This window comes from Nannospalax galili, unplaced genomic scaffold, assembly GCF_000622305.1.
Source record: "Nannospalax galili isolate Female #2095 unplaced genomic scaffold, S.galili_v1.0 scaffold390, whole genome shotgun sequence".
Taxonomy (NCBI): Eukaryota; Metazoa; Chordata; class Mammalia; order Rodentia; family Spalacidae; genus Nannospalax; species Nannospalax galili.
In genome coordinates this window covers 3,599,281-3,622,251 of record NW_008330777.1, presented here as the reverse complement: position 1 = coordinate 3,622,251, position 22,971 = coordinate 3,599,281, and the positions used below count along the sequence as shown (strand labels likewise).

The following is a 22,971-nucleotide window of genomic DNA, read 5'->3' as shown; positions in this document are numbered from 1 at the left end:
AACTTTTTTTTCATGTTTTTAACATATCTCCAAACTTGAGAGCATCCTATGCTTGATGGTTTGTCTACTTCATTCGCACTAATTTTTCTTTTTCTGTGATGTAATAAATAATGGGGCATTATCCATACAGTGACACCTTAGATTTAATATAATTTGGGAGGTAAGATCAGCAGTTTTCAAGAAGGAAAATCATATTTGGACAGGAGGGAGAAGGCTATCAGCTGTAAGAGATGAGGTAGATAGTGGGGGCTGGTTGTTGCTATTTGTTTTATGTTGGAGAGTGAAGGCGGAGCATGTGATTTACCATTTAAGTACATCGGCCCAGGCTCTGCATTTTAAACAAGATCGCTAGGTTATCTGCTTGCACATTAAAGTTTGAGAGGCACTGATCAAGTGTTTCACACTTACAGAATTATGAAATCCACTCAGTAGACCACAGCTGTCAGTTTTCTGAATGTGTACGGTAGAAATGGAGAGGATATATATATATATATATCTGAGAATATATCTGATAATAATCAGATACATACAGATGAGAGACGCATGTGCCAACATCTCAGTGTTATTAGCAAAAACAATGAGTCTTTCTGTAAGAAATAGTATATTTTAAAATGAAATTGAGATCTTTTTTTTTTTTGAAATGGAGATCTTTTTTAAAGGTTAAAAACTCATTCAATTTTATGTCTTACAGGGCTTATACTGAGTTCAATATTGTATAACTGTATTAATTCAACAGTGAATCTAAAAATTTTATAGCCACTTTTGAAAGAGATGTATCTTTGCTCTGGAAACTGTTATTGAGTATGTTAAAGCTGTAATGAAATGCTTCTTCTAAAAAAATTTTTTTTTTAATATTAATTAAAAGAAGCATTTCATTACAACAGCATTAACCTATTCAATAACATTTTTCTGAGCTAGGGTACATCTCTTTCAAAATTGGCTGTACATTTCTAGGTTTACAGATGAATTATTACGCTTATATAATCTTATATAAAAAAGCTTATATAAAAAAGAATGTAAAATATGGGGCTCAGTGGTTAAGAGTGCAGAGGATCTCAGTTTGGTTACCAGAACCCTGTCGGGAAGTTTTCAATCACCTGTAACTACAGTTCCAGTTTCAAGGGCTAAGTCACTCTCTTACCAACTGAACCATCTCCCCAGACACTTGTTTCAATTTTTAATCAGGATTCTGGCCTCTGTGATACTGCACTAATGTGTACTCACATGCTCACACATATACACAAAATGTAAAATAAAATAAATCTTTAAAAATAGAATTTTATTTATTAATTAATTTAAAAAAATTTTATTTATTATTTTTATTTTATGTGTATGCTTGTATACCCAACAGAGACAAGATGGCGGCGGCGGCAGCAGCTTGCAAGGCGGGAGAAGCGACAGGCAGCAGCTGCAGTGGTTTTTTTGGTTAAGTGGAAAATTGATAAGCCTGTAAAAATTGATACGTGGGCTGGATCTGCTGTGAAAAACTCTTTGGATGATTCGGCCAGAAAGGTACTCCTGGAAAATACAAGTGTGTGGAGAGTTTTGGTCTAATTGACGGTCGCCTCAGTCTGTACCATCTCCTGTTTCTTGGCGACAGTGGCTTTGATTTGGGATTATACGCACCCCTTTCCAGAGTCCAAGCCAGTTTTGGCTTTGTGCGTTATATCCTTTTTTTGTGATTGGGATTCTGACCATTTATACCTCATCTAAGAAGAGCATCTTTCTTGTGGCCCACAGAAAAGATCCTACAGGGATGGATCCTGATGGTATTTGGCAATTGTCCTCTAGTCTCAACAGGTTCGATGGCAAGTACACCCTGAAGCTGACCTTCATCAGTAGGATAACAAAGTAGCAGCGGGAAGCCAAGTTCACCAAGTCCATTGATAAGTTTTTTGACCGCAGCAGGACATTGGATGCATATGGATGTGCATCTGAAACATCTAGACTCCATGACAGTCTTGCCACAGAAAGAAAAAAAATAGCCCATTCTAAAAGCAGCTCTCTGTCTGCTGGATCATGCTGAATTACTGGTGGGGGGCGGGGGAGAAACAGAAAATTTAAACTGGGTAAAGAATGAAATGCTAAAAATGTCCCTGTTTTCCCCTGAAAATTTAGTCCATTCTGGATAAATAGGATTTCCTAGCACACAAATGAGAAGTTGGAGCTCTGCTGTCTAGCTGTAGCTTCTGGGTCTGCTGATTGTGTTTTTTATTTGCCTTTGGAGAAGCATTTTTGCTAAAAGCCCCACAGACTTTTCCCTTTGTATTAACTAGACTTTGTATAGCACAGTTTTGTGCCATGCAGCATTTGAACACCCGGTTTTGTCAACCTCGTGGGGCACATTAGTGCAAGCCTAAAATCCCAGCTCTTGGGAGGCTGAGGAAGGAGGATTATGAGTTTGAGGCCATCCTGAGCCACATAATGAGATCTTGTCTTGAAGGGGTGGTTGTTTATTTTTTGTTGACTTTGTGTTAATCCCTGCTTCACTAACTATTGCCTTGAATTCAGGATACAACTTTTTGTGTACAACAGCTTTCCTTCACACACCATTTTTGTGGTTGTGTGAATATACATATAAATATATATATATATATTATATTATATGTCTGATTTGGGGAGAATTATTATGAAAAAGGCAAAACAGCTTTTCAATTTGTTTAAAACACCTCTGCCTGTTACATTTTGTGCTCTTAACCAATTAAAGAAGCCAAAAAATTTAAAACAACAGAAAATATTAGAATGTAAAAAATGTAGTTAAGGTAAGCATTAAATAAGAAACTGTATACATGTGTGCATGAGAAGGCTTATACATTTATTATTGTGGATTATGGTTAAAGTAACTGATAACTCTAATCCACAGAACAGCTGGAAGCTGAGGTGAGAATCACCCTCAAGGGAAAGTGATACTGAATTGTGACAATAAAGTCGGTCAGATCTTCTTCTGGCGTTTTAAAGCAATGTGTACCATGGAATATGAACTAGGAAAGAAAGGTAAAGAGAAACACAGAGAAGCCAATTAAGTTGTAAAAATGGCAGATCATTGAATTTGCTGTTGTGGTTCACTCTGGGATACTGCTCTCTAAGTCTTGCTTTTCAGTTACTGCTATGGTTTCCTTTCTGCCTCACTTTTTCATTTCTTTTCACTAAATCTTCATCACCAGACATACAGGCCCTGGGTATAAAGCTCTCCCTGGCAATCCAAAAGAGTTGAGAACACTGGCCATTGCAATATAAAATGACATGAGAAATTAGCTTCTGATCCATCTACAAGTCCCCCAAGACGAGGAAATCTATGCTTTGCTGTGAGAACTATTGCCTGAAGTAGACTTATACATGAACATCCCATCTCTTTAAGAACTTTGGGCCTAGTCACTGGGGTAGAATTGATTTGAGAAGATGACTGTGGGGACCAAGCAAGTAGGAGAAAGTATTTGAGACAGCCTAGGCGATTATATGAAACTTCAGGATTGACCTACAGAGCTATTAAGCCCTTGACTCTTGAGAAGTATTCAGAATTGTTATTGAAAAACTGAAACAAGGGTCTGGGAGATGACACAGTTTGAAAAGTGCTTTCCAACTGAGGAGCTGAGTTCAGATCCCCAGCACTCATGTAAAGGCCATATGTGGTGATGCATGCTTGTAATCTCAGCACTGCAAAGGCAGAGACAGGAGGATCCTTGGGCTTATTGGCTAGTCAGTCTGGTCAAATTAACCAGCTTCAAGTTCAGTGAGAGACCTTGTCTTGAAAAACAAGGTAAAGAGTGATTGAGGAAGACACCCAAGATTGACCTCTGGCCTCCACACACAGGTGCACATGTACATGCACCTGCACAAACATGAGCACAGGCCAACTGAAATGAAAATATGGAAACTGCTATGCAAGTTAAGACAAAACTGTTGTCGCTGATTGCAAGTCCTCTGTTAGGTGATATCTAGTGTTCCCCCTTATGAATAAGTTAAGTGATTTCCCTGAGTGAATGTTGATCATTAGCCATTGTCAAAGTATTGCACCATATAAAAACACTACTGCATTTTGTCATTCTATTTCTTTTTTAGTCTTTTGAGGTAACCCTACCTAGCCTGGAACTCGCTATGTAGACCAGGCTAGCTTTGATCTCACAGAGATTGGCCTGCCTTCACCTCCTGAGTGCTGGGATTAAAGAAAGACATGCGCCATCATGTCAGGCTGTTATTCTATTTCTTGATTGTGTTGAAATTCAAACTCACTGACGATGCTCAGAAAGCAAATATGGACATTTTCTTAATTTAAGGAAAAATGTTAGGTGCTGTGAAACATTTCTTCCCAGTCATATATCTACAAAGTCTACTAATTTAGTGATCTATAGCTAGGTAGATAAAGTAGAATTCTAAAAGAAATTGTTATTAATTTTATTCATCTAACATCAGTTATTAAGTATTTGCCAACTGATTTGAGAATTCATTGTTTAATTTGTATTTAAGCTAACTAAACAGGTATCGATTTATCATGATGAAATAAAGTTTAAAACATCTTTCTACACATATTTTTGAACAGAGTAGTGCTCACAGTAAGAAAGAACATCCAAAAGAATGGAAGAATCAAGAAAACACACTGTTAACAGGGAAAGTCTCCAATTGCCAGAACAGAAGTACTTACTCCTTCATCACACAGTTTTAGTTTTGTTTTTTGAGACAGAGTCTTACTACATAAATGTAGTCCTGGCTTGTTTTGAACTTGTTATGAAGTCTGGCCTCATACTCAAGATCTTCTGGCCTCATCCTTCCAAATGGCCACCATACCTAGATATATTTTTATAGGGTTTGCTTCCTATACTTTTAGACTCTACATCCTAAAGATACCCAAACTTATGCTGAGTTTGTAGCTAGGTTCATCATGTCTATGTCCGTAGCAGGGAGGGTTATTTAAACTTCTCTGATTAGACTCCAGTTAAACCCACCCCTCAAACCAACTCACTATTTACAATAAGATCCACAATGCCAAGAAAAGACAAGTTCTGAAACAAATGCACCAATACAGGACAGCAAATACAGCTCAGTAATAGAGCAGGCACCTCGCATATTTCAAGGTCTTGGGTTAGTTCTCTCTCTCTCTCCCTCTCTCTCTCTCTCTCTCTCTCTCTCTCTCTCACACACACACACACACACACACACACACACATTCAATCAATCAAACAATCATCAAAAAATCTTTGAAAGAAGGAATTAATTCATCCCCAGCCCTGAAACTGAATAATGTACTCCTTACACTTCACCACAATGTATTCACCAAGTAGTTCAGGAATAAATTCAAGGCTTGGAACTATTAAAATACTTATTACTTTCTCCACTGGTTTCCAAACAGCCTCCAAATCACTAGCAGAAACAAGTTGCTGGAATTCCATGTGGGGTTGAGAGAGTCCTCTCCAAAGTTGTAGAACTGAGCATTCCAGGCCTGACTGTTCCAGGTTTGGTTGTTGTAAGACTGGCTGCTCTTGTTCTGGTTGTTCCAAACTGGGGTGATCCAGGTCTGGCTGCTCCAAGTTGGACTGATCCAGGTCTGGTTGTTCCACATTGGAAGGCTTCCAAATGTGCTCACCAGAAACTCCTAGGGATAGCTGGAGTGGAGGCATCGCTGTTCTGTATATGCAGAGCCCCTTTGACTCACACTGTGTCTACTATCACTTACATTTCATTCTTTGGTTTGGAATCAGGTCTTAACCTGTTTCTAGGTAAGGTTTAGAATGCTAGAAAGTTCTTGCATTTGCTGGAGGCTGAGGTACTTCTGTCTCTGAATTCTGTCACTGAGTGTGCACAGCTGGGTCTAAGAGAACATAGTTCGAATCTGCCTCCTAAGTGCTGGGATTAAAGGCATGCTCCACCAAGCCCAGCTGTATCTTCTGTTTCTTGGGCCGGATCTTATTCTCCTCCTTCCTCCCAAGGCTCTCCTCAGAACCAGGACCGGGTAACTTTGGACTGGTACTGCTAGAAAAGTCAGAGCTGTCCTGCACAGGTAGGTCCACCAGAGGAAGGAAGAGGGCAGTCTTCTTGTGGAGCATCTCAGCAGTAGACATCAGTAAGGAAGAGTCATTTGCCAGGACTGTAAGTTGTGGGCATTGGTGAAGAGTCCCCAGAATTGATGCTTTCTCAGAACAAATCAGACTGTAGGGATAAGCAGGATCCACATTCATGTCAATCAGGAGGGGAAAAAAGAGACTATAAAAAAGGCTAAGACTTTCGGACTCCATTGCTGGAGTGGGGGGAGATCTTTTAAAAAGTATTTTATTTATTATTTTTATTTTATGTTTATGAGTGTATTGCCTGCATGTATGTAAGTGCACCCATGTCGTGTAATGCCTGCAGAGGTCAGGAGAGGGTGTCAGAGCCCCTGGAACTGGAGTTATGAATGTTAGCTGCATGTGGGTGCTGAGAATTAAACCCGGGTCCTCTGCAAGATGCTCTTAACTGCTAAGCCATATCTCCAGCCTCTAGGGGGAAGAGCTTAAAAATTAAATGAAGGTCCCAGATGTAAAAATATCAATCAAGAAGCTGGTATGGGGGCTGGACAGATGGCTCAGTGTTTAAGAGCAATGGCTGTTCTTGCAGAGGACAGAGATTCTATTCCTAGCACTCACCTAGTGTCTAACGACCATCTGTAACTCCAGTTACAGATACCTTCTTCTAACCTCTACAGGCATTGCACAACATGGGTACACTTACACATACATAGGCAAAACACACATATTAAATAAACAAATAAATAAAATTTAAAAAATAAGCTGGGATGAAGTGAGCATCCTTATAAGAAATAAGAAGAAATGAACTCATTCTCATTATTTATCATCTGTATTTCTAGGATGAAGTTTGAAGTACTTTTATTTTTTAATGACTCATATCAAATGAATATCTAAAGAATTTGGAGAATTAATAAAAGGAGCTGTTTTGAATAATCATTTCCAGACAATTAAAGCTTTCTATGTTTTGTCCTGTCATGTGTGGAACATGTAATACCACACACATTCAACCCTTTCTCCACCACTACAACTTGAAAGAAGAGTCAGAGACTAAATCATGTGAAAGTCAGCAACTTGGAGCATTAGAAATGTCCTTACCTCAGCATGCGTGCTGTTAATAAATAAAAATAACATATTTAGAAGCTTGCACTGCCTTTGGGGTGTTTTGAAAGGAAAATTAAAAAATCAAATTGCAGAGGATAGAATAAATTTTAATCATAATGGTTGATAGAGTTTCAGTATAAATCCAATTGTTAGCCATCTATAAACATGATATTTTGGTAGTAATGGAACATTTTGAAACTATCCTCATTCATTAACTGTAAAAAAAATTAATGCAGATGCCAGACCAACTAAAACATTCCGTTTACTTCACAGACATTGAAGTATATAGTCAATATAAAACCACATGGGGACACTAATTATCTAACAGTCACTCACACAAAAGAACTTCTTTAAACATCTATCATATTTAAATCATTGTGGGGAATCAAAATAATAGTCCTTTGTACAATCTCAACGATTTTTCTCCACAGGATATTTTGAGTATTGATATATAAGCAAAGAAGGAAATTTTTACTAATTAAGGATTTGTCTAACTTGGTTCTTGTATATTTTTCCTATTCTTGTTGTTTGAGAATTTCATTACTTACCACTATCATCTATTAATAAGTTGTTTCAGAGAAATACAGCGAAATGTTTATCGATGAAATTCCCTTATCACCATAGAGCCACTGTATCCATGTATTTCACTGCTTAATTTGTTTTCTGTCTGTCTTTTCTGAACCCCTCTACTAGAATGTAAATGCTATGAAGGCAAACATACTGTCTCTTTTGTCTAGTGCTATATCCGCAGGACCTATGAATACCTGGAACATGGGAAGCACTACATAAAAACTTGCAAATGAATGAATAAGAACAAATCAAGATGAAAGAGTTCCAAAATCTGCTTTGGAGTGAAGAAAGCTGGGTACAATGGCCGTCTATTCTTCATGTAAAATCTTATGCAGAAAATTTATATACATATCTGTGTATGAATACATGCAGGCCCGCAGGTGCCCATCCAGAGTCTCTGGGAGGATATGTGGGAAGCTAGTTCACTGGTTCTCCCAGGCAGGATGAATAGCTAGCCATCAGAAGTGGGGTTCCTACCCATTTTCCTCCTGTAGCTTTGAATATTGGGTCACACATCTATATCATAAATTTTAAAAATAATTATTGAAGTTACTGGCTTAGAGAATGAACTGAGGAACACGGAAGCTTCTGACACAGAATTGAGAGGCAGAGGCTCAGGGGGCAAACCAGTAGAGTAAAGCATCCCAGGGAATTGGGAAGGTCTCTTGTGTCTTGTCCTAAGAGCTGGCTGCCTCCTCCCTGTCCACACTGCCAGTCTTCCAAGTCCCCATTCTTTGCAGACACTGCCACTATGTGCCTGTCTTGTCCATTTCATTCTTGGTGAAACATCGCTGTCCTTGTTCTGGGCTTCCCATAGCAATGTGTTCCTAGTTCTGTTAACAGCTGGTTACCATCTGTTGTTTTTTTGTCTTTTTCCTTAGATATTCTTTATGTGCCTGTTTTGTTGGATCATTTGTTTATACAACTGCAGTCTCTTTGAAGGTGGCGCTTACCTTTGTGTCCACTCGCCTAAAACAATGACTTGTATTGAACAAAAATTCTATGACAGTGCAGGACTGAAGCCCTACAACAAGTTCTAACAGATCAGACCAAATCAAAACGATGCCATGCATGCTAAATGCCACAAAACTAGGCTGAAACTTTAAGGAAGCAGATCCTAAAGTAGACCAGCTTTTCCTGAAGACAGGAGATTCTGGTTTACCTGAGTCAGTGCAATAAGGAAGTCTCCACTTTAATCCTTACAGAATAGAAACTGACAGTAACCCGTCAGTTATTCTCTCTATTGTTCCGCTTCCCTGTCCCCACCTTAGGAAAGCCACACAATTCGGTATTGTTCAGTGGGACCTCCATTCTATTGTGTGCTATCGATGCTGCCCAGATTGATGAATCATAAATAACTAATCAGATTTGTAACTAGTTTGCAGGAACATTTTGATGCTTCATAGAAAGAGCCTGGTACTCAGACATGCTCTAAAAACTTTCCTTCAATAAAGGTTTATAATCCTTTTCTTCATGTACCTTAGATACTGACTTGAAACTAGGAGCAATTTCTGTTGGAAGATGAAAAGATCAGACCTCCTTCCAGGGGCTTTGAAAATGTTAGTTATGGATATACTGATGTTATACCATGGTCACCAATAAAACTGCCCCAGAAGGGATTTGGAGAGAGCTCAGCTCAGTGGGTAAACTGCTCCCTGCTCTAAAAAGAGGACCTGAGTTCAGATTGCCAACGCTCAAAGTAAAAGCTGGGTATGGCAATGCATGACTGTAACCACAGTGCTCACTGGCCAGTCTCACAGAAACAGTGAACTCCATGTTCAGTGGGAGAACACACACACACACACACACACACACACACACACACACACACACAATCAGTTAAATAAGGTGGAGAATAATAGAGACAACTGAACATCAACCTTTGACCTCTACATGGGCAGGTACAGATGCATACACCAGACCACTCACACACACACACGCACACACATTCCCATGTAAGAAAAACAAAAACAAAAGTGCTCTGGGAGAATTAAATTTTAAAAAGGTTTTTTTAAATGGATGTTTGGGGGCTGGAGAGATAACTCAATGGTTAAGAGCATTTGTTGCTCTTGCAGAGGACCTAGGTTTGGTTCCCAGCACCCGCATGGTGGCTCACAACCACCTATAACTCCAGCTCCAGGGGACCTAACATTTTCTTCTGGTCTCAGCAGGCACTGTATACCCATAATACACTTACATATATGCAGGCAAAACATTCATATACATAAAATAAAAATAACTTTTTTATTAAATTTCTGTGCATTTCATATAAAACATCATAATCATCTTTATACCCCCTCCCCCATCTGGATCCCCCGTAGCCCACCCCACTGGATTTCATGCATTCTGTCATATATGTTAAGGCCTATCGAGTCAAGTTAGTTGCCCAGACGTCCCTCAGTACAAGTTCATCCACTGGGATCTAGTCAGTTTATCTAGAGTCTCTCTCTTAAAGAAGATCAGCTTGGGCTGGAGAGATGGTTCAGTGCTTAAAAGCACTGATTGCTTTTGCAGAAAACCCTGGTTCGAATTCCAACATCCACATGGCAGCTAACAACCATCCTAACTCTAGTTCTAGGGGACCCAATGCCATCTTCTGACCTCCTTGGGCATTGCACAACAAGGGTGCACTTACATGCATGCAGGCAATACACTCATACACATAATAAAAAAATTAAAAACCACAGTTCTATGCTTCGTTTTTGTCTATTTGAATTTGCCTGGGTCTTGTGCATGCTGACACTATTGCTGTAGGTTCATATGAGCAAGGTCCAAGGCGACTACAAGACTCAGTTTCTATATGGTCATGTACCTACTTTCCTGGCTCTTACAATATTTCTGCCCCATCTTCTGCAATGGTCCCTGAACCTTAGGTGGGTGAAGTTTAATATAGGAGTCCTGTCCAGGGACGCACACTCTGCAGACTCTATGCTTTGGTCATTTGTGGCTTCTTGTGTTCATTGCCTTCCTTTGCATGAGGGAGCTTCACTGATGAGCATTGAGAGATTCATTAGTATTTTCTCTACCCCTTGTTCCACTATGTTCCATGAGCCTTAGGTGTAGAGGTTCCATTGTAGATGTGTCCCTTAGGGTTAGGTATCTCACAGACACTTATCCTCTATGTGTGTCCAGCCATGGAATTCTGTAATAGTCTCTGTCTGCTCCAAAAGATGTTTCTTTGATGAGTGGTGACTAGCATACTTGTGTGTAAATATACAGATCCATATTCAGCGTGCAGTAAAAAATTACATTTGTCTAAGGACAGCCTTAGGAGTTTCTCTAAGATCTATGAATTCTCTAGCCATGTGTATATGGCTGTGTCTACAGCACCACACATGAGTTCTCTCCCACTGAGAGGGCTTTAAGTCCAATTAGATTGCTTTTATCTTGAGGGTAATCAACAGCTATCAAAAATAAATCCTTTTTTTTTTTTTTTTTGGTTTTTTTGAGACAGGGTCTCCCTGTAGCCCCAGCTGTCCTGGAACTCACTATGTAGACCAGGCTGGCCTTTAACTCCCAGGGATCTGCCTGCCTCTGCCTCCTGAGTGCTGGGATTAAAGGCATGTGCCACCAAGCCCGAAAATGGACTTTTCAAAGATAGGAAAGCTCATCTGAAAGAAGTCTGACCAAACATGACCATATGTAAAGAATGAACATGTCTATCAGTAGTGGGGGGTAGTCAGCCATTCTCACACAGAACCCTGTAGCAAAGGTTCTGGGTGGGGCCATCCTGTTCTTGTCACTTCGGCAGGTTGCACCATGTTTGAAGAGGTTTGTGTTTTAGATTCTCTTAGTTGAGACTGATGAACTTGTTAGCCCTGTGTTCATTGTCCATATTTACCAGATAAACTTACCAGTTATGTCTTCATTCCATGTCGTTTCCCTTCTTGGGAAACACATGCTATGATTACTTTAATAATCCTGTGTTTCTAACTTCCCATTTTTCTGTAAGTTAGTGTACAATTTGGCTCTTATACATCAGGCAATGGCTATAGTAATGTGACTGCCTCCCTAGGACATTAATATGCTCTTTAAATGCTGATAAAGTCACATTCCAATTCTACAAGACTGAGGATTGAACATGTGTGATAGCACCTACACAGGATAGTTCCTCAAAGCTAAAATGTCCCCACTTCCTAAGTAACAACCTGGGAGATGGTGAGTTTCTGAGGCAAAACTGACTAATGTGCTAGCTGACAAATACTGTCTGACACAGCATCACAGTATGCCAGGCATAGTGGTGCAAAAAGAGACAGTCTTGTTTTATTTTACTGATTTTGTATTTTATGTGGCTGTTTTGCCTGCATGTAAGTATAACACATACATGCAGTGCTCCAGAAGACCAGAAGCAATCATCAGATCCCCAGAAACTGGAGTTACAGATAGCTGTGAGCTGCCATGTAGGTGCTGGAAACTAAACTCAGGTACTCTGCAAGAACAGCAAGTGCTGTTAACACCACTGAGCAATATCTTCAGCCCCATGAGAGACAGAGTCTTTTTTTTTTTTTCCTTCGGTCTTTTTGAGACAGGATTTCCTTGTAGCCCCAGCTGGCCTGGAACTCACTTTTTGAGACAGGATTTCCCTGTAGCCCCAGCTGGCCTGGAACTTCAGGACGCAGATAGTCCTTCCCACATGGGAACTTTTATGTCTCACCTCCACTTCTGAAATGGTGGTTGGTCCATAAGCAATGCTAGCAGCATCCATAATACTCTTTAAAGGGTTAAATTAGGCACTGTATATAAAATGGCTACCAAGGGGCTCACCTTGTAGTAAACAATAAATTCCTGTTATAATTATTATACAAAGTATTAATCTTGTCAATTTTAATTAAAGTCAAGTGTGTAAATAAAAGTCAACTTTTAATTTTGCTCAATAGCAAAACAATAGTGAAATCTGATTTTATTTGCCTAGATGGGTTATGTTATTGGTGTCATTTAGTTGATTTCTCTTTTTCTCCTTTGATGTCAGGAAACACTGAAAAACATTGATTCATATAAATCAGTACAACTGAATTGAAGTCGTCACTCATCTTCACTACTGTACATCAGTCTTCTTTGGTGAGCAACAGAGTTTTAAAGACTTTTTGTCAAAAAGGATGATGAATGGGTGTTTAATTTCAAGTTCAGCTGAGAAATAGCACTGAAAGGAATTTGGTGGTATTTTAGATTCTGAAGATTTCTGCTTGCAGAGAAAACAGTAAGAATCCCAGCAGACTTCAGGACACAGATAGTCCTTCCCACATGGGAACTTTTATGTCTCACCTCCACTTCTGAAATGGTGGTTGGTCCATAAGCAATGCTAGCAGCATCCATAATACTCTTTGTGGGATGAGAATCAAAAGATTTACCTTAGTTCTCGGGATAAAAATATCTGTAACAAAACCCTGAAGAGTTCCTAAACTGTTCTGAACAGGTTTCACCAGCCCACCTACTGGATAAAGTTCCATCACATATTTTAAGATTTGTTCCTCGGAAAGGCAATGTCTTTCAGTCTGATCTTTTTTTTTCTAGATAAAATCTTTTTTTTTTTCTTTCCCTAGATAAAAATCTCTCTGAAAAGCTGAGCCCCAGGGTGGTGTGTGGGGTTGGGGGCTGGAGAGATGGCTCAGCCATTAAGAGCACTGGCTGTTCTTGCAGAGGACGGGGTTCAAATCCCAGCACCCACATGGCAGCTAACAATAACCATCAGAAACTCCAGTTCCAGGCGATCCAACGCCCTCTTTTGTCCTCTGCAGGCACAGCATGACACAGGTGCAGTTATATACATGTAGGCATAATACTTATATGCATAAAATAAAAATAAAAATACATAAATAAATAAATAAAAGTTGAGCCTGGGTCTGAGCTTTCATGAAGCTGATGACTTCCACAGCAATAGACAGGACTCCTTCCAGAATTGCTGGCACAGTCCAATTTCTGTTGGTGGAGAGAGCAATAAGCCACATCAGCATGAGGAGCATAGCATCCTCAGTAACCAAGACAACCAGGTGCACTGCTACTGAGCTTTTAGTCACCCCTCTGTGTGGACAGCATCTGCATAAAGTTTTCCTTGATGAAGATACTTTTTCACTATCATGGAAAAAATAAAAAAGGACAATGGGGGCTGGAAAGATGACTTAGCACTTAAGAGCACTGGCTGCTCTTGCAGAGGACCTAGGTTTGGTTCCTATCACCTACATGGCACTAACAACCATCTGTAACTCCAATTCCAGTGGCTCCAACTCCCTCTTCTGGCCCCCGTGGGCATTATGTGCATATGGTGCACTTACATGCAGACAGAACACTCAAACACATAAAATTAATTAAAAAAAAAAAAAGATAATAGTTTCCCAAACCAAAAACGGTTTCAGAAAAAAAATGGGACCAGTTTTTCAGTTGCAATGGCATCAATGTATTACTAAATAAGGAGAATGGGGTTTGCTAACATGAGACATCCAGCTGTTTGCCTGTGCAGGCAAAGGCCTATGCACAGTTCTGAGATCTGTCTCCAGATATTAGTAGAAAGATCAGTAAAATTGGGGGAAAGATCAGTGATGCTAAAGGGAACTAGGGCTTCAAAACTGCTGGCTGGCCTCTGTTTTCTTGTTTTGCTCCAAACCACAAACCATTTCAAATATTTCCAGGGCACATGGCTTCACTAAGTTCTCTCCAAATATGTAGAGATTTTACTTTAAAAAAACAAAGGGGGAAATTTTAAGGTTTCCTCATGACAAGTTGGGGCAAGACCAAGTCTGTTAAAGTTGCAGTCTTTTTAAAATCTAACTTACCTTATGGAAAGATTATTGTAAATCTAGGTATTTTCCTTTAAATTCTGGTATATTTGAAACATACAAAAAACTTGGTATCCGGGAGCTGGAGAGATGGCTTAGTTATTAAGAACACTGACTGCTCTTGCAGAGTACCTGGGTTCAGTTCCCAGTACCCATATGGTGGCTAACAACTGTCCATAACTCCAGTTTCAGGCATCCAACACCCTCTTCTGGCTTCCATGGGCATTGCACCACATAGGTGCTGGCAAAACACTCACACACATTAAAAAAAAATTAAAATATCTGAGATATAAAAGTTTATGTACTCACATGTAGATTTAGCAGATTATAACATTTGACTTAGATATCTTTCTTTGCAAACAAAATATTATAAAAGAGCACTTCAGGGTGGGGAATGAAGCAGCCAGAGCAGCAGTGTAGTATGTGCAAGACCGTAAGGCCCAGCAAAGCACAAAACAAAAACACAGTGATGTTGCCGCACCTTATGCTTTTCCTCTCTAATCTGTTCTGAGAAGTAATTAACTTTGATATATTTGCATTTTTATTACAAAAGTACAAGTCTGACAGCAGTATATATATTATTATTTATATGCTTTAGGAATGTACAAAAGCGAATACATTTGATAGTTATTTGAAAAAAACAAACAACAAAAACAAGAGATTTATTTTAGGCCAGGTATGAAGGTACAGACTTTTTTCATTCCAGCACTTGGGAGGCAGAAGTAGAGGCAGGCGGACCTCTGAGTTCAGGACTATATAGTGAGATGCTATTTTTTTTAAGATTTATTTTTAATTATGTGTCTGTGTTTTGTATTTGTGTGTGAGTATATGCCTGTGAGTGCAGGTGCTGTTAGGGGGCAGAAGAGGGTGTCAGATTCCTGGAACTGGAGTTACAGGCAGTTGTGTCTCCTGACATGGGTTCTGGGAACTAAACACCAGTCCTCTGCAAGAGCAATATGCTCTTAACTAATGAGCCATCTGGCCAGTCCCTGAAAATTGTGGGGGTTTTGTTTTGTTTTTGTCTTTTGGTGGGTTTTGGGGGGGGGCATATCACTATGTAGCTCTGCCTGGCCTGGAACTGGCAGGCCTTGAATTTACAGAAGTCCTACCACCTTTGTCTCCTTAGTTCTGGGATTAAAGGTGTTTAACACCACACCTGGCTTACAAACTGTTTCTTAAAAAATGTTTCTGAGATGCTACAAAATATTCTATTATATTTTTTAAACTATATTTACCTTTTGTTTGTTTTGTATTTTTAGACAAGATCTTGCTATGTAGCCTAGGTTCACAATCCAAACTCAAAATCCCCTGCCTTAGCCTCCTGAGTGCTGGGAGAAAAAACTATCACCTATATATCCTCTTGGTCACTAGTTAGTTGTAGGTAGCTTTTCCACATTTTCAGTTACCTTTAGTGCCACGAAGCACATGTAAGAGTCCCTGAACATATGTCAGAATTTCTCTAGGGTAGATGCCTAAAAATGCAAATATAAGGTTGCTGGGAAGTCACATCTTTATCTTAATTAGGTATTGTCAATGTTTTCTAAAATGATTGAATCAACTATTATTCAGCACTAACCATTTTCCCTCCAAGTTCCCATTACCTTTGGCATTATCAGACCTTAACCATGGCAATGCAGTGAATATAAAATAGTCCCTTTCAGTGCATTTTGGCATTTTTAAATCTTTTCCTGTTTACCTGCTATTCAGTAGCCTTTGAATGTTTTGAATTGACTATTTATATTCTTAGACCATTCTTAAAACATGGCTATGTTTTTCCTTAGTAAGTTGTCATAATTCATCCAGTATTCTGGATAATTTTCCTTATATGACATGCCATCACAATTCTTGGCCTCATCCTGCTGTCTGCCCTTTCATTTTATCATGTGTAGCTTTTTTTTTTTTTTGGTCTAAAGTATTTGATCTTTGTCTTTTGGTACCTTAAGACATTACATCCTATTCTGCTATCTTGAGGAATTCTAAATTTTCTTCTTGTGGCTGTTGAGTTACAGGTGGAAGGCATCCTTTTAATTTCATTGAAATTTGGTTCTTATTGACAAGAATTTCCTACATTAAAAAATGTTGTGACTTGTGGGTATGTTCAGTGGTTTTGTCAAAAGCAAAATCTGGAAGCTAAATCTCATTTAATATCTCCAATAATCCTATGAGGTAAATGCTATAATAGAGAACTGAAGCAATCTGTCCAAGGTCACAAGACTTAGGAATGCCCAAGCTTGATATGAAGGGGCATAACTCAACTTTCTGTTCTTGATCACAACCCTACTTGCCTTAGAAGTTTCTTCTTTAAACTGTGTTTGCGTGGAGGGACTTAAGCTAAACTTGATGTAAGCAGAGGTAGGTATCTATTATTACAACAGTAGCACATGTTCAATCTCTAACAATGGATAGATAACATAATATGAAAATTGTTTGCTTCTTAAATCTATAATGCCTCCCAGGCTCTCCCTTGAAGCCTCAGTGGAAGTTTCCATGACCCCTAACTTTGTTTTCTGCACATTTGCAGAACAAGTACCACTTGGATGCTGACAAGGACCACTATGGGCATGAGCTTCACCTAGGCCTGCCTGAATCACAGCTGAACCCATGCCGTGCTTTGGGGCTAAATACAGGGAAAGGAATTTTGAGGGAGTCCTGCATCTGGTTTTATTTTTGAGAAGATCATTCTGGTTGTTCTGAGGCCTGAATGCATTTTGAAATGGCTGCCAATAGGATGATGAAATAGATTTATGTGGTAAGGGAAAGACAAGAATCAAGGAAGCCTCTGTGGTGTTTGCTTGAACATGGATGGTGACATTATTTATGAAGATGGGGAAGAAATGTGAGAGGAGTCGAGTGGAGCAGATGAAGTGGATGGGGAGTTTTGCTCAGCTCAACTCACTTTGAGAAGATTATTAGATAGCTACATAGAAATGTCAACTGGGGCAAATGGGACACGGAAGTCTGGAATTTAGGGAGGAAAAGGTTACTTTATGACATACATTTGGCAGTGATATCTAACCCATGGAATTCCATGGAATCATCTAGGCAAAGAGTGTTGTCTGAGAAGGGCAATAACTATGCCCTGGGATGACCTTAGCTTTTTGAGGGTAAGCAGAAAAAGAGGACGGGGCAAAAGAGGCTGAGAAGGTACATTAGTGAAGTTGGAGGCAAAAAGAAAATTCTTTTGGTGACTAAATTATAAGAAGGATGATTTAAATAACAGAGTCATTAAGTGTGCTAAATAATGCAGAAGGACTAAGTAGGATTTTAAAACAGTTGTAAGTGCTGGGTTTATCTTGTTGATAATTTTGACAAGTGGTGAGTCATAAGTGGAGTGGAAAGGGGCAAAAACTATTTGGAAATTATTAGAATGGGAAGAATGAAGGTAGCAATCAATAGTGACTTAAGGTAACTTTTCCAGGACTGTTGACAGTGAATATGAGAACTGAGGGCACTAATGAGATTGGATCATGGAGTCAAGGGAACTTTACAGGGGGTTGGTAGGCAGATGCTGGTCTCTAAAGACTTCCTGGCCCTTGTCTCGGGAACTTACGGTTATATTAAATGATATGGGAAAGGGGAATTAACACTGATAGCAATTGACCTTTAAGGAGAGAAGAGCTGTGAAAAGGAGAGATTCATGGACTGTCAAGTTACCTGCAAGCTATGCAAAGAGCTCCAGTGATGGGGTTTGGTGATGCAGCTGCTCCTCTGAGTCATCCCTGCTCCTGTGATAGTAACTCCATTTAAAACTCCTTGGTTCACTAAGTTGGACTTTGGTGCAATCATGACTTTGGTCTGTCATGGATTCCCTGTCTAGGGTGAGTAGATGTGTGTGTATGTGTAAGAAACTAAAACATTTTGTGAAGTTCTTTCTTACAGTATTCATCAACGTGGGCTTATGATTTAATTCAGTAAGGAAGGTAATACAATGTAGAGGTGTTTATTGATCAAGAGTTATAGTGAGGATTTCAAAATATCTGGAAACTTGCAAAGTAGATGAATTGGATTTCCTATTAGACATAACAGATTAAACACATGCTTACATTTCCTCCCTCCAGTAATGCTTCTACAACAAAAGTAAAACGATAAAGCAGTAACAGCAAACAGGATAGACATAAGAACAAAAATTTGAATGATGAGAGAAGGAAAGCAGGCCAACTTCAGCATAGCAGGGTCAATTCTAATGTTGGGCAGGAGATAAAGTCTACAAGGACGGATCTTTTTTATCCTTCATAAGGAAGGTTCACAGGGCTGGGAATTGCTGTTCAAGCATGAGGACCTGAGTTGGGATCCTCAGAACCCATGTAAAGGTGGACATAATAGTATGTGGCTATAATTTCAGCACTCCTACAGCAAGATGGGAGACAATCCTCAAAGCTCAAGAGCCACTAGCCTGGGCTCCAAGCAGTGAACAATAAAGAGACATTGTCTCAAACAAGGTGCAAGGCACAGACTGATAGATGAAGTTGTCCTCTGACCTCCACATGTGAGCTATGGCACATGATGGGTCTGCATTCACACACTATACACAAAGAGGGATAACCTGATGAATAAAAGTTGGAAGCAGCAGTATATACATCTAACAAAGAACAAAGGATGTGAATGGAAACAGGATTAACTGAAAATCAAGTGGCCTGTGCAGGGTTCGGTGATAAGGTGGCAGCCTGTCTTGATTCTGAGACCTGGAAATTCACACTCTGCCGATCTTGAACCATCAATGCTCTGAAGGGTACTCCAGGCACACCGAGACCCAGGAGATGTGTCCCCCAAGAAAAAGAACAGAGCTGATAATTTACCCAATGTACTAAATTATACTAAAAAGAGGAAAATTTGGGTATAAACTTATGAGTAGTATAAAAAAAATACAGCAGGGATTGAAAAATTAAGAAAGGAGGAAGTTTGAACTGCAGATAGCTGTACAAGGAAAAACACCTGTGAGAATGAAAGGACTGGAATCACAGTCCACCACATAACGCCGCTGCCTGAGGATGTAGTCCTAATACTATAAATATTGTATGTGTATTCCATAAGAATCAGGATACAAATATGGTTGGGAGTTTATGAGTAAGAAAAGCCTATGTATAGCTAGCATAAGAGAGCTGAATTCCCTTCTCTAGTCAGGTGTCTAAAATGGACAAAACAAAAAGTAGAAAACTAAGCATATTTAAACAATAAACATGAAAATGTGTATTATCAGAAACAGTTAAGAGTTCAACATACTGGCAGTTTGGGTAGTGGAGATATGCAGGGATTGGTGTCTTTTGTTATAATCTTTGTAGGCCGGAAACATTTAATGGTTTACGCTATGCCTGTGTATTATTTTGATTTGAGGAATAATGCATATGCTCTAGAAATATTGGCATTCAAGTCAAAATAGGGTTTAGTGATGCTTCTGGCATCTAGAAGACTTAGGTCCATGATGATGCTAAGTATTCTACAATGAATGGTGTGAACCCCAGAACAAAGATTCACCCAGCCCCAAATGTCAATAGTGCTGAGAAACCAAGCTCCAAGTCTTAGAGGATTATTTCATCAGAACTTATACATAAAGATGATATGCAAACATCTTGCAATTTAGGATTGACTCAGCTAAATATTGTGGTGCAATGTTGGAAGCAGTGTGGTTGTGAAATATATCTTTGGGAATATTGAGAATGGTAGAGTCAAGACAAAAGGTATAATATGTGATAGCAATAATAGAGTGCTTTGTACCTCAATAATCTCTTTCATCCAGGATTCCTTGGGCACTTAATAGACTAATAATAACTACTCTAGTTTTCACAAATTCCTTTTATCTAAGGACCTTAGGCACTTTCACAACACTTTCCCAATGTAGGAAGTATCATTATCCCCATTTTATACGCAGGTAAACAGAGGCACAAAAGTTAAGCAACTTGCCCAAAGTGGAGCAAGTCAGTAGCAGCCAGCACTCCTGAGTTGGAGCCGATTATTATTAAGAGAACTGGTCTAAGAGATGTGATGAATTTATATGGCATATGTTACCCTAGTTCATTCAAAGTATATCATTTTTAAGTTAATATTATATATTAATTGAGTCATCTTTTTTTAAAACTTCCTGTCTTTCCAGAGACTGATTTTTCTTTTTTCTTTTTTTAAATTTTATTTTAATTTATTTTTTATTTTTTGGTCTTTTTGAGACAAGGTCTCCCTGTAGCCCCAGCTGTCCTGGAACTCAATAGGTAGACCAGACTGGCCTTGAACTCACAGAGATCTGCCTGCCTGTGCCTCTTGAGTGCTGGGATTAAAGGCGTGCGCCACTACGCCCTGTGAGACTGATATTTTAATAGGTGGGACTACGTTGAGAGCAGTCTTTGAATCAAGTACACTATAAGCAGAGTCAACTCTTAACACATGTTATTACCATTTTATAGTAAAAAAGCTACTAAATTTCAGATAATTTAAACATATGATCAAAAATTGTCAGTTACTTTACATATATTTAAATCCAGGTTGAGTGTATCCTCTTATCTAGGTATCTGACAGTCTCTCCCAGGGGAATTCTTCAGTCAAATTAGAAAGTGCATGAATGTGAATGCATTTAGTAGTCAAGCCTTTACCCCTGAAAAATTTCAGGTGGTGCACCGAAGTTGGTAACATGGTACATAAGCAGTTGGAGCTTTACATTCTACTCTCAGGGAAGGCCTTTTACCAAAGACTTTTCTAGAACTCTCTTGGTAAACCATATGTTCAGCCCAACAGGTAGACCAAAGACCAGAACTGTGTAGGGCATGTGAGTCATTTTCCCTTTCTCCTGGCTGTGGCAGGCACACACTACCACCCACCTACCGCGTGCCACCTGGACATGTGACTCAGGGCTCTTTTTTAGGAAATGGAGACCTGGTGTTCATGGCCCCTGACAATGCGCTCTGATCTTACGTGTGTCTGTGAGGTCACTGGTCGCCTACCCAACTCTGACCCAGAGATATTAGATGTCTTGCATCTGACCTACCCCAGGACATATCTGGTTGGAGAAATACAACTATCCAGCCTTGCCACGTTGGTGGGGAGTTTTGCTGCTAAATCCATCTCGAAAAGGAGGTGTAGAGACAGCGTGAGGCACAAATACAATAAAGTGTGGAAAGGAATTTATGACAAGTCAAAAGCCCGAGAGACTAGTAAACTCCGGATAATTCCTTCAGAATTTGTCTTTTTAGCTAACTACAGGATGCTCGTTTTTTTTTTTTAGGAGTGTGCAGGGTTTGTTGCTTCGTCTCCTGCCCACCACACCAGTGCATCTGAAAAGGGGGCAGCGACAAGGGAAAGGAACACAGGGGTATTTCCCTATCCTGGCTAGCCAGGTCCTGAATCATCACAAGCTGGTAGCACTTTCCTTCAGCAAGTCACAACTTTCCCAGGAATAACACGATCTTGTACTTAAAAGGAAGAGTGGTGGGAGACCAGCGAGGCGAAGGGGAGGGGGGCGTGGAGCGGCCGTCCCGCCCCGGAATCCTAGGCGCCGGGAGGCTGCAGCCCGGAGGCCGCGGGTCCAGGAATGCGCTGTTCAGGCTGCGGGCGCGGGAGGCGCGCCCCGGGCAGGGGGAGGCGCAGCTGCGGAGGGGCGGGGCGGCGCGCACCTGGGCGCAGGGGGCGGGGCGTAGTCGGAACTACCCCCTGCCCCCGAGGCGCACGGAGTCGGCTCTTTCCGCCCCGTTTCGGCACCGCTCGGCTTCCCCCTCTCGCTGGCTCTCTGCCTCCGTACTGGGACTGCTGGGGAGCTCAGGACCGCAAGTTTGCCGCGGCTCGTCGCGCGTCGGAAGCGGAGGGCTCACCTGAGCACCGCTCAGCCGGGCGCCTCGGTCCACCTACGCTCCCCGGAGGTAAGGGACTGCTCGGGCCGCCTCGCGCACCAGTCCCCTTTCCGCTCGATGCGTCCCCAGTTTTCCGAACCGGCCGAAGACGAGGCGCCTAGTCCCGGAGGGAGGTGTCGGTTGCGAGGAGCCGGGGACAGTCTGGCACTCAGGTGCTGGCGGCCCAGATACCCCGGCGCGTGGCGCGGACCCGGGTGGGATGGAGTGGGACGGGGCGGGCGGCCGGGTTGGGGTCCGCCCCTGTCTCCTCCCTTCGGGGCGGCGAGCTCGGGGATCCCGCGGAGGTGAGCCCGGCGGACTTGGCGGGTGGGACGCGCGAAGGACCCCGAGGGTGCGGCCATCGCAGCCCTGCGGCGCCGGGACCTGACCTCTGCCTGGCCGCTTGTGTTTCCCGCAGAGCCGCCGGCGGCTACGGAGCTCGCTGGTCCGCGCCCGGGGCCGTCCCCCTTGCATCCTCCCGCCGCGGGCCGGAGGCGGCGGCAGCCCGGACGAGCGGCGTGAGGGGCGCCCCCGCCGGCCCCTGTGGGAACATGGCGACCGGCGGCTACCGGAGCGGCGGCAGCACCACGGACTTTCTGGAAGAATGGAAGGCCAAGCGCGAGAAGATGCGCGCCAAGCAGAACCCCGCGGGCCCGGGCGGCTGCGACGCGACCGCCAAGTCCCCGGCGGGGCCCCTGACCACCTCCGCTCCCAGCGAGCTCAACC

At 41.2% G+C, this 22,971-nt stretch overlaps 2 protein-coding genes and 2 pseudogenes across 2 annotated transcripts in view; 3 read left to right on the top strand and 1 right to left on the bottom strand.

The window, feature by feature from the left end:
• The first annotated feature begins 1,332 nt into the window (after positions 1–1,332).
• LOC103749558 lies at positions 1,333–2,026 on the top strand (annotated as a pseudogene).
• A 3,184-nt stretch (positions 2,027–5,210) lies between these two features.
• On the bottom strand, positions 5,211–6,170 carry LOC115067600 (annotated as a pseudogene).
• A 14,593-nt stretch (positions 6,171–20,763) lies between these two features.
• On the top strand, positions 20,764–22,798 carry LOC115067541 (atherin-like). The gene is made up of 2 exons (XM_029555598.1): positions 20,764–22,275; positions 22,664–22,798. Exons 1-2 carry the CDS (start codon positions 21,951–21,953, stop codon positions 22,765–22,767), a joined length of 429 nt encoding a protein of 142 aa, XP_029411458.1. The 5' UTR covers positions 20,764–21,950; the 3' UTR covers positions 22,768–22,798.
• Pawr (pro-apoptotic WT1 regulator) overlaps positions 22,296–22,971 on the top strand; it is a 126,522-nt gene continuing 125,846 nt past the window's right edge. Inside the window, 1 exon segment of the mRNA XM_029555589.1 lies at positions 22,296–22,971. This exon segment is cut by the window's right edge and continues 11 nt beyond it. Within this exon segment, the coding sequence (XP_029411449.1) occupies positions 22,797–22,971 (175 nt within the window). The 5' untranslated portion in view covers positions 22,296–22,796.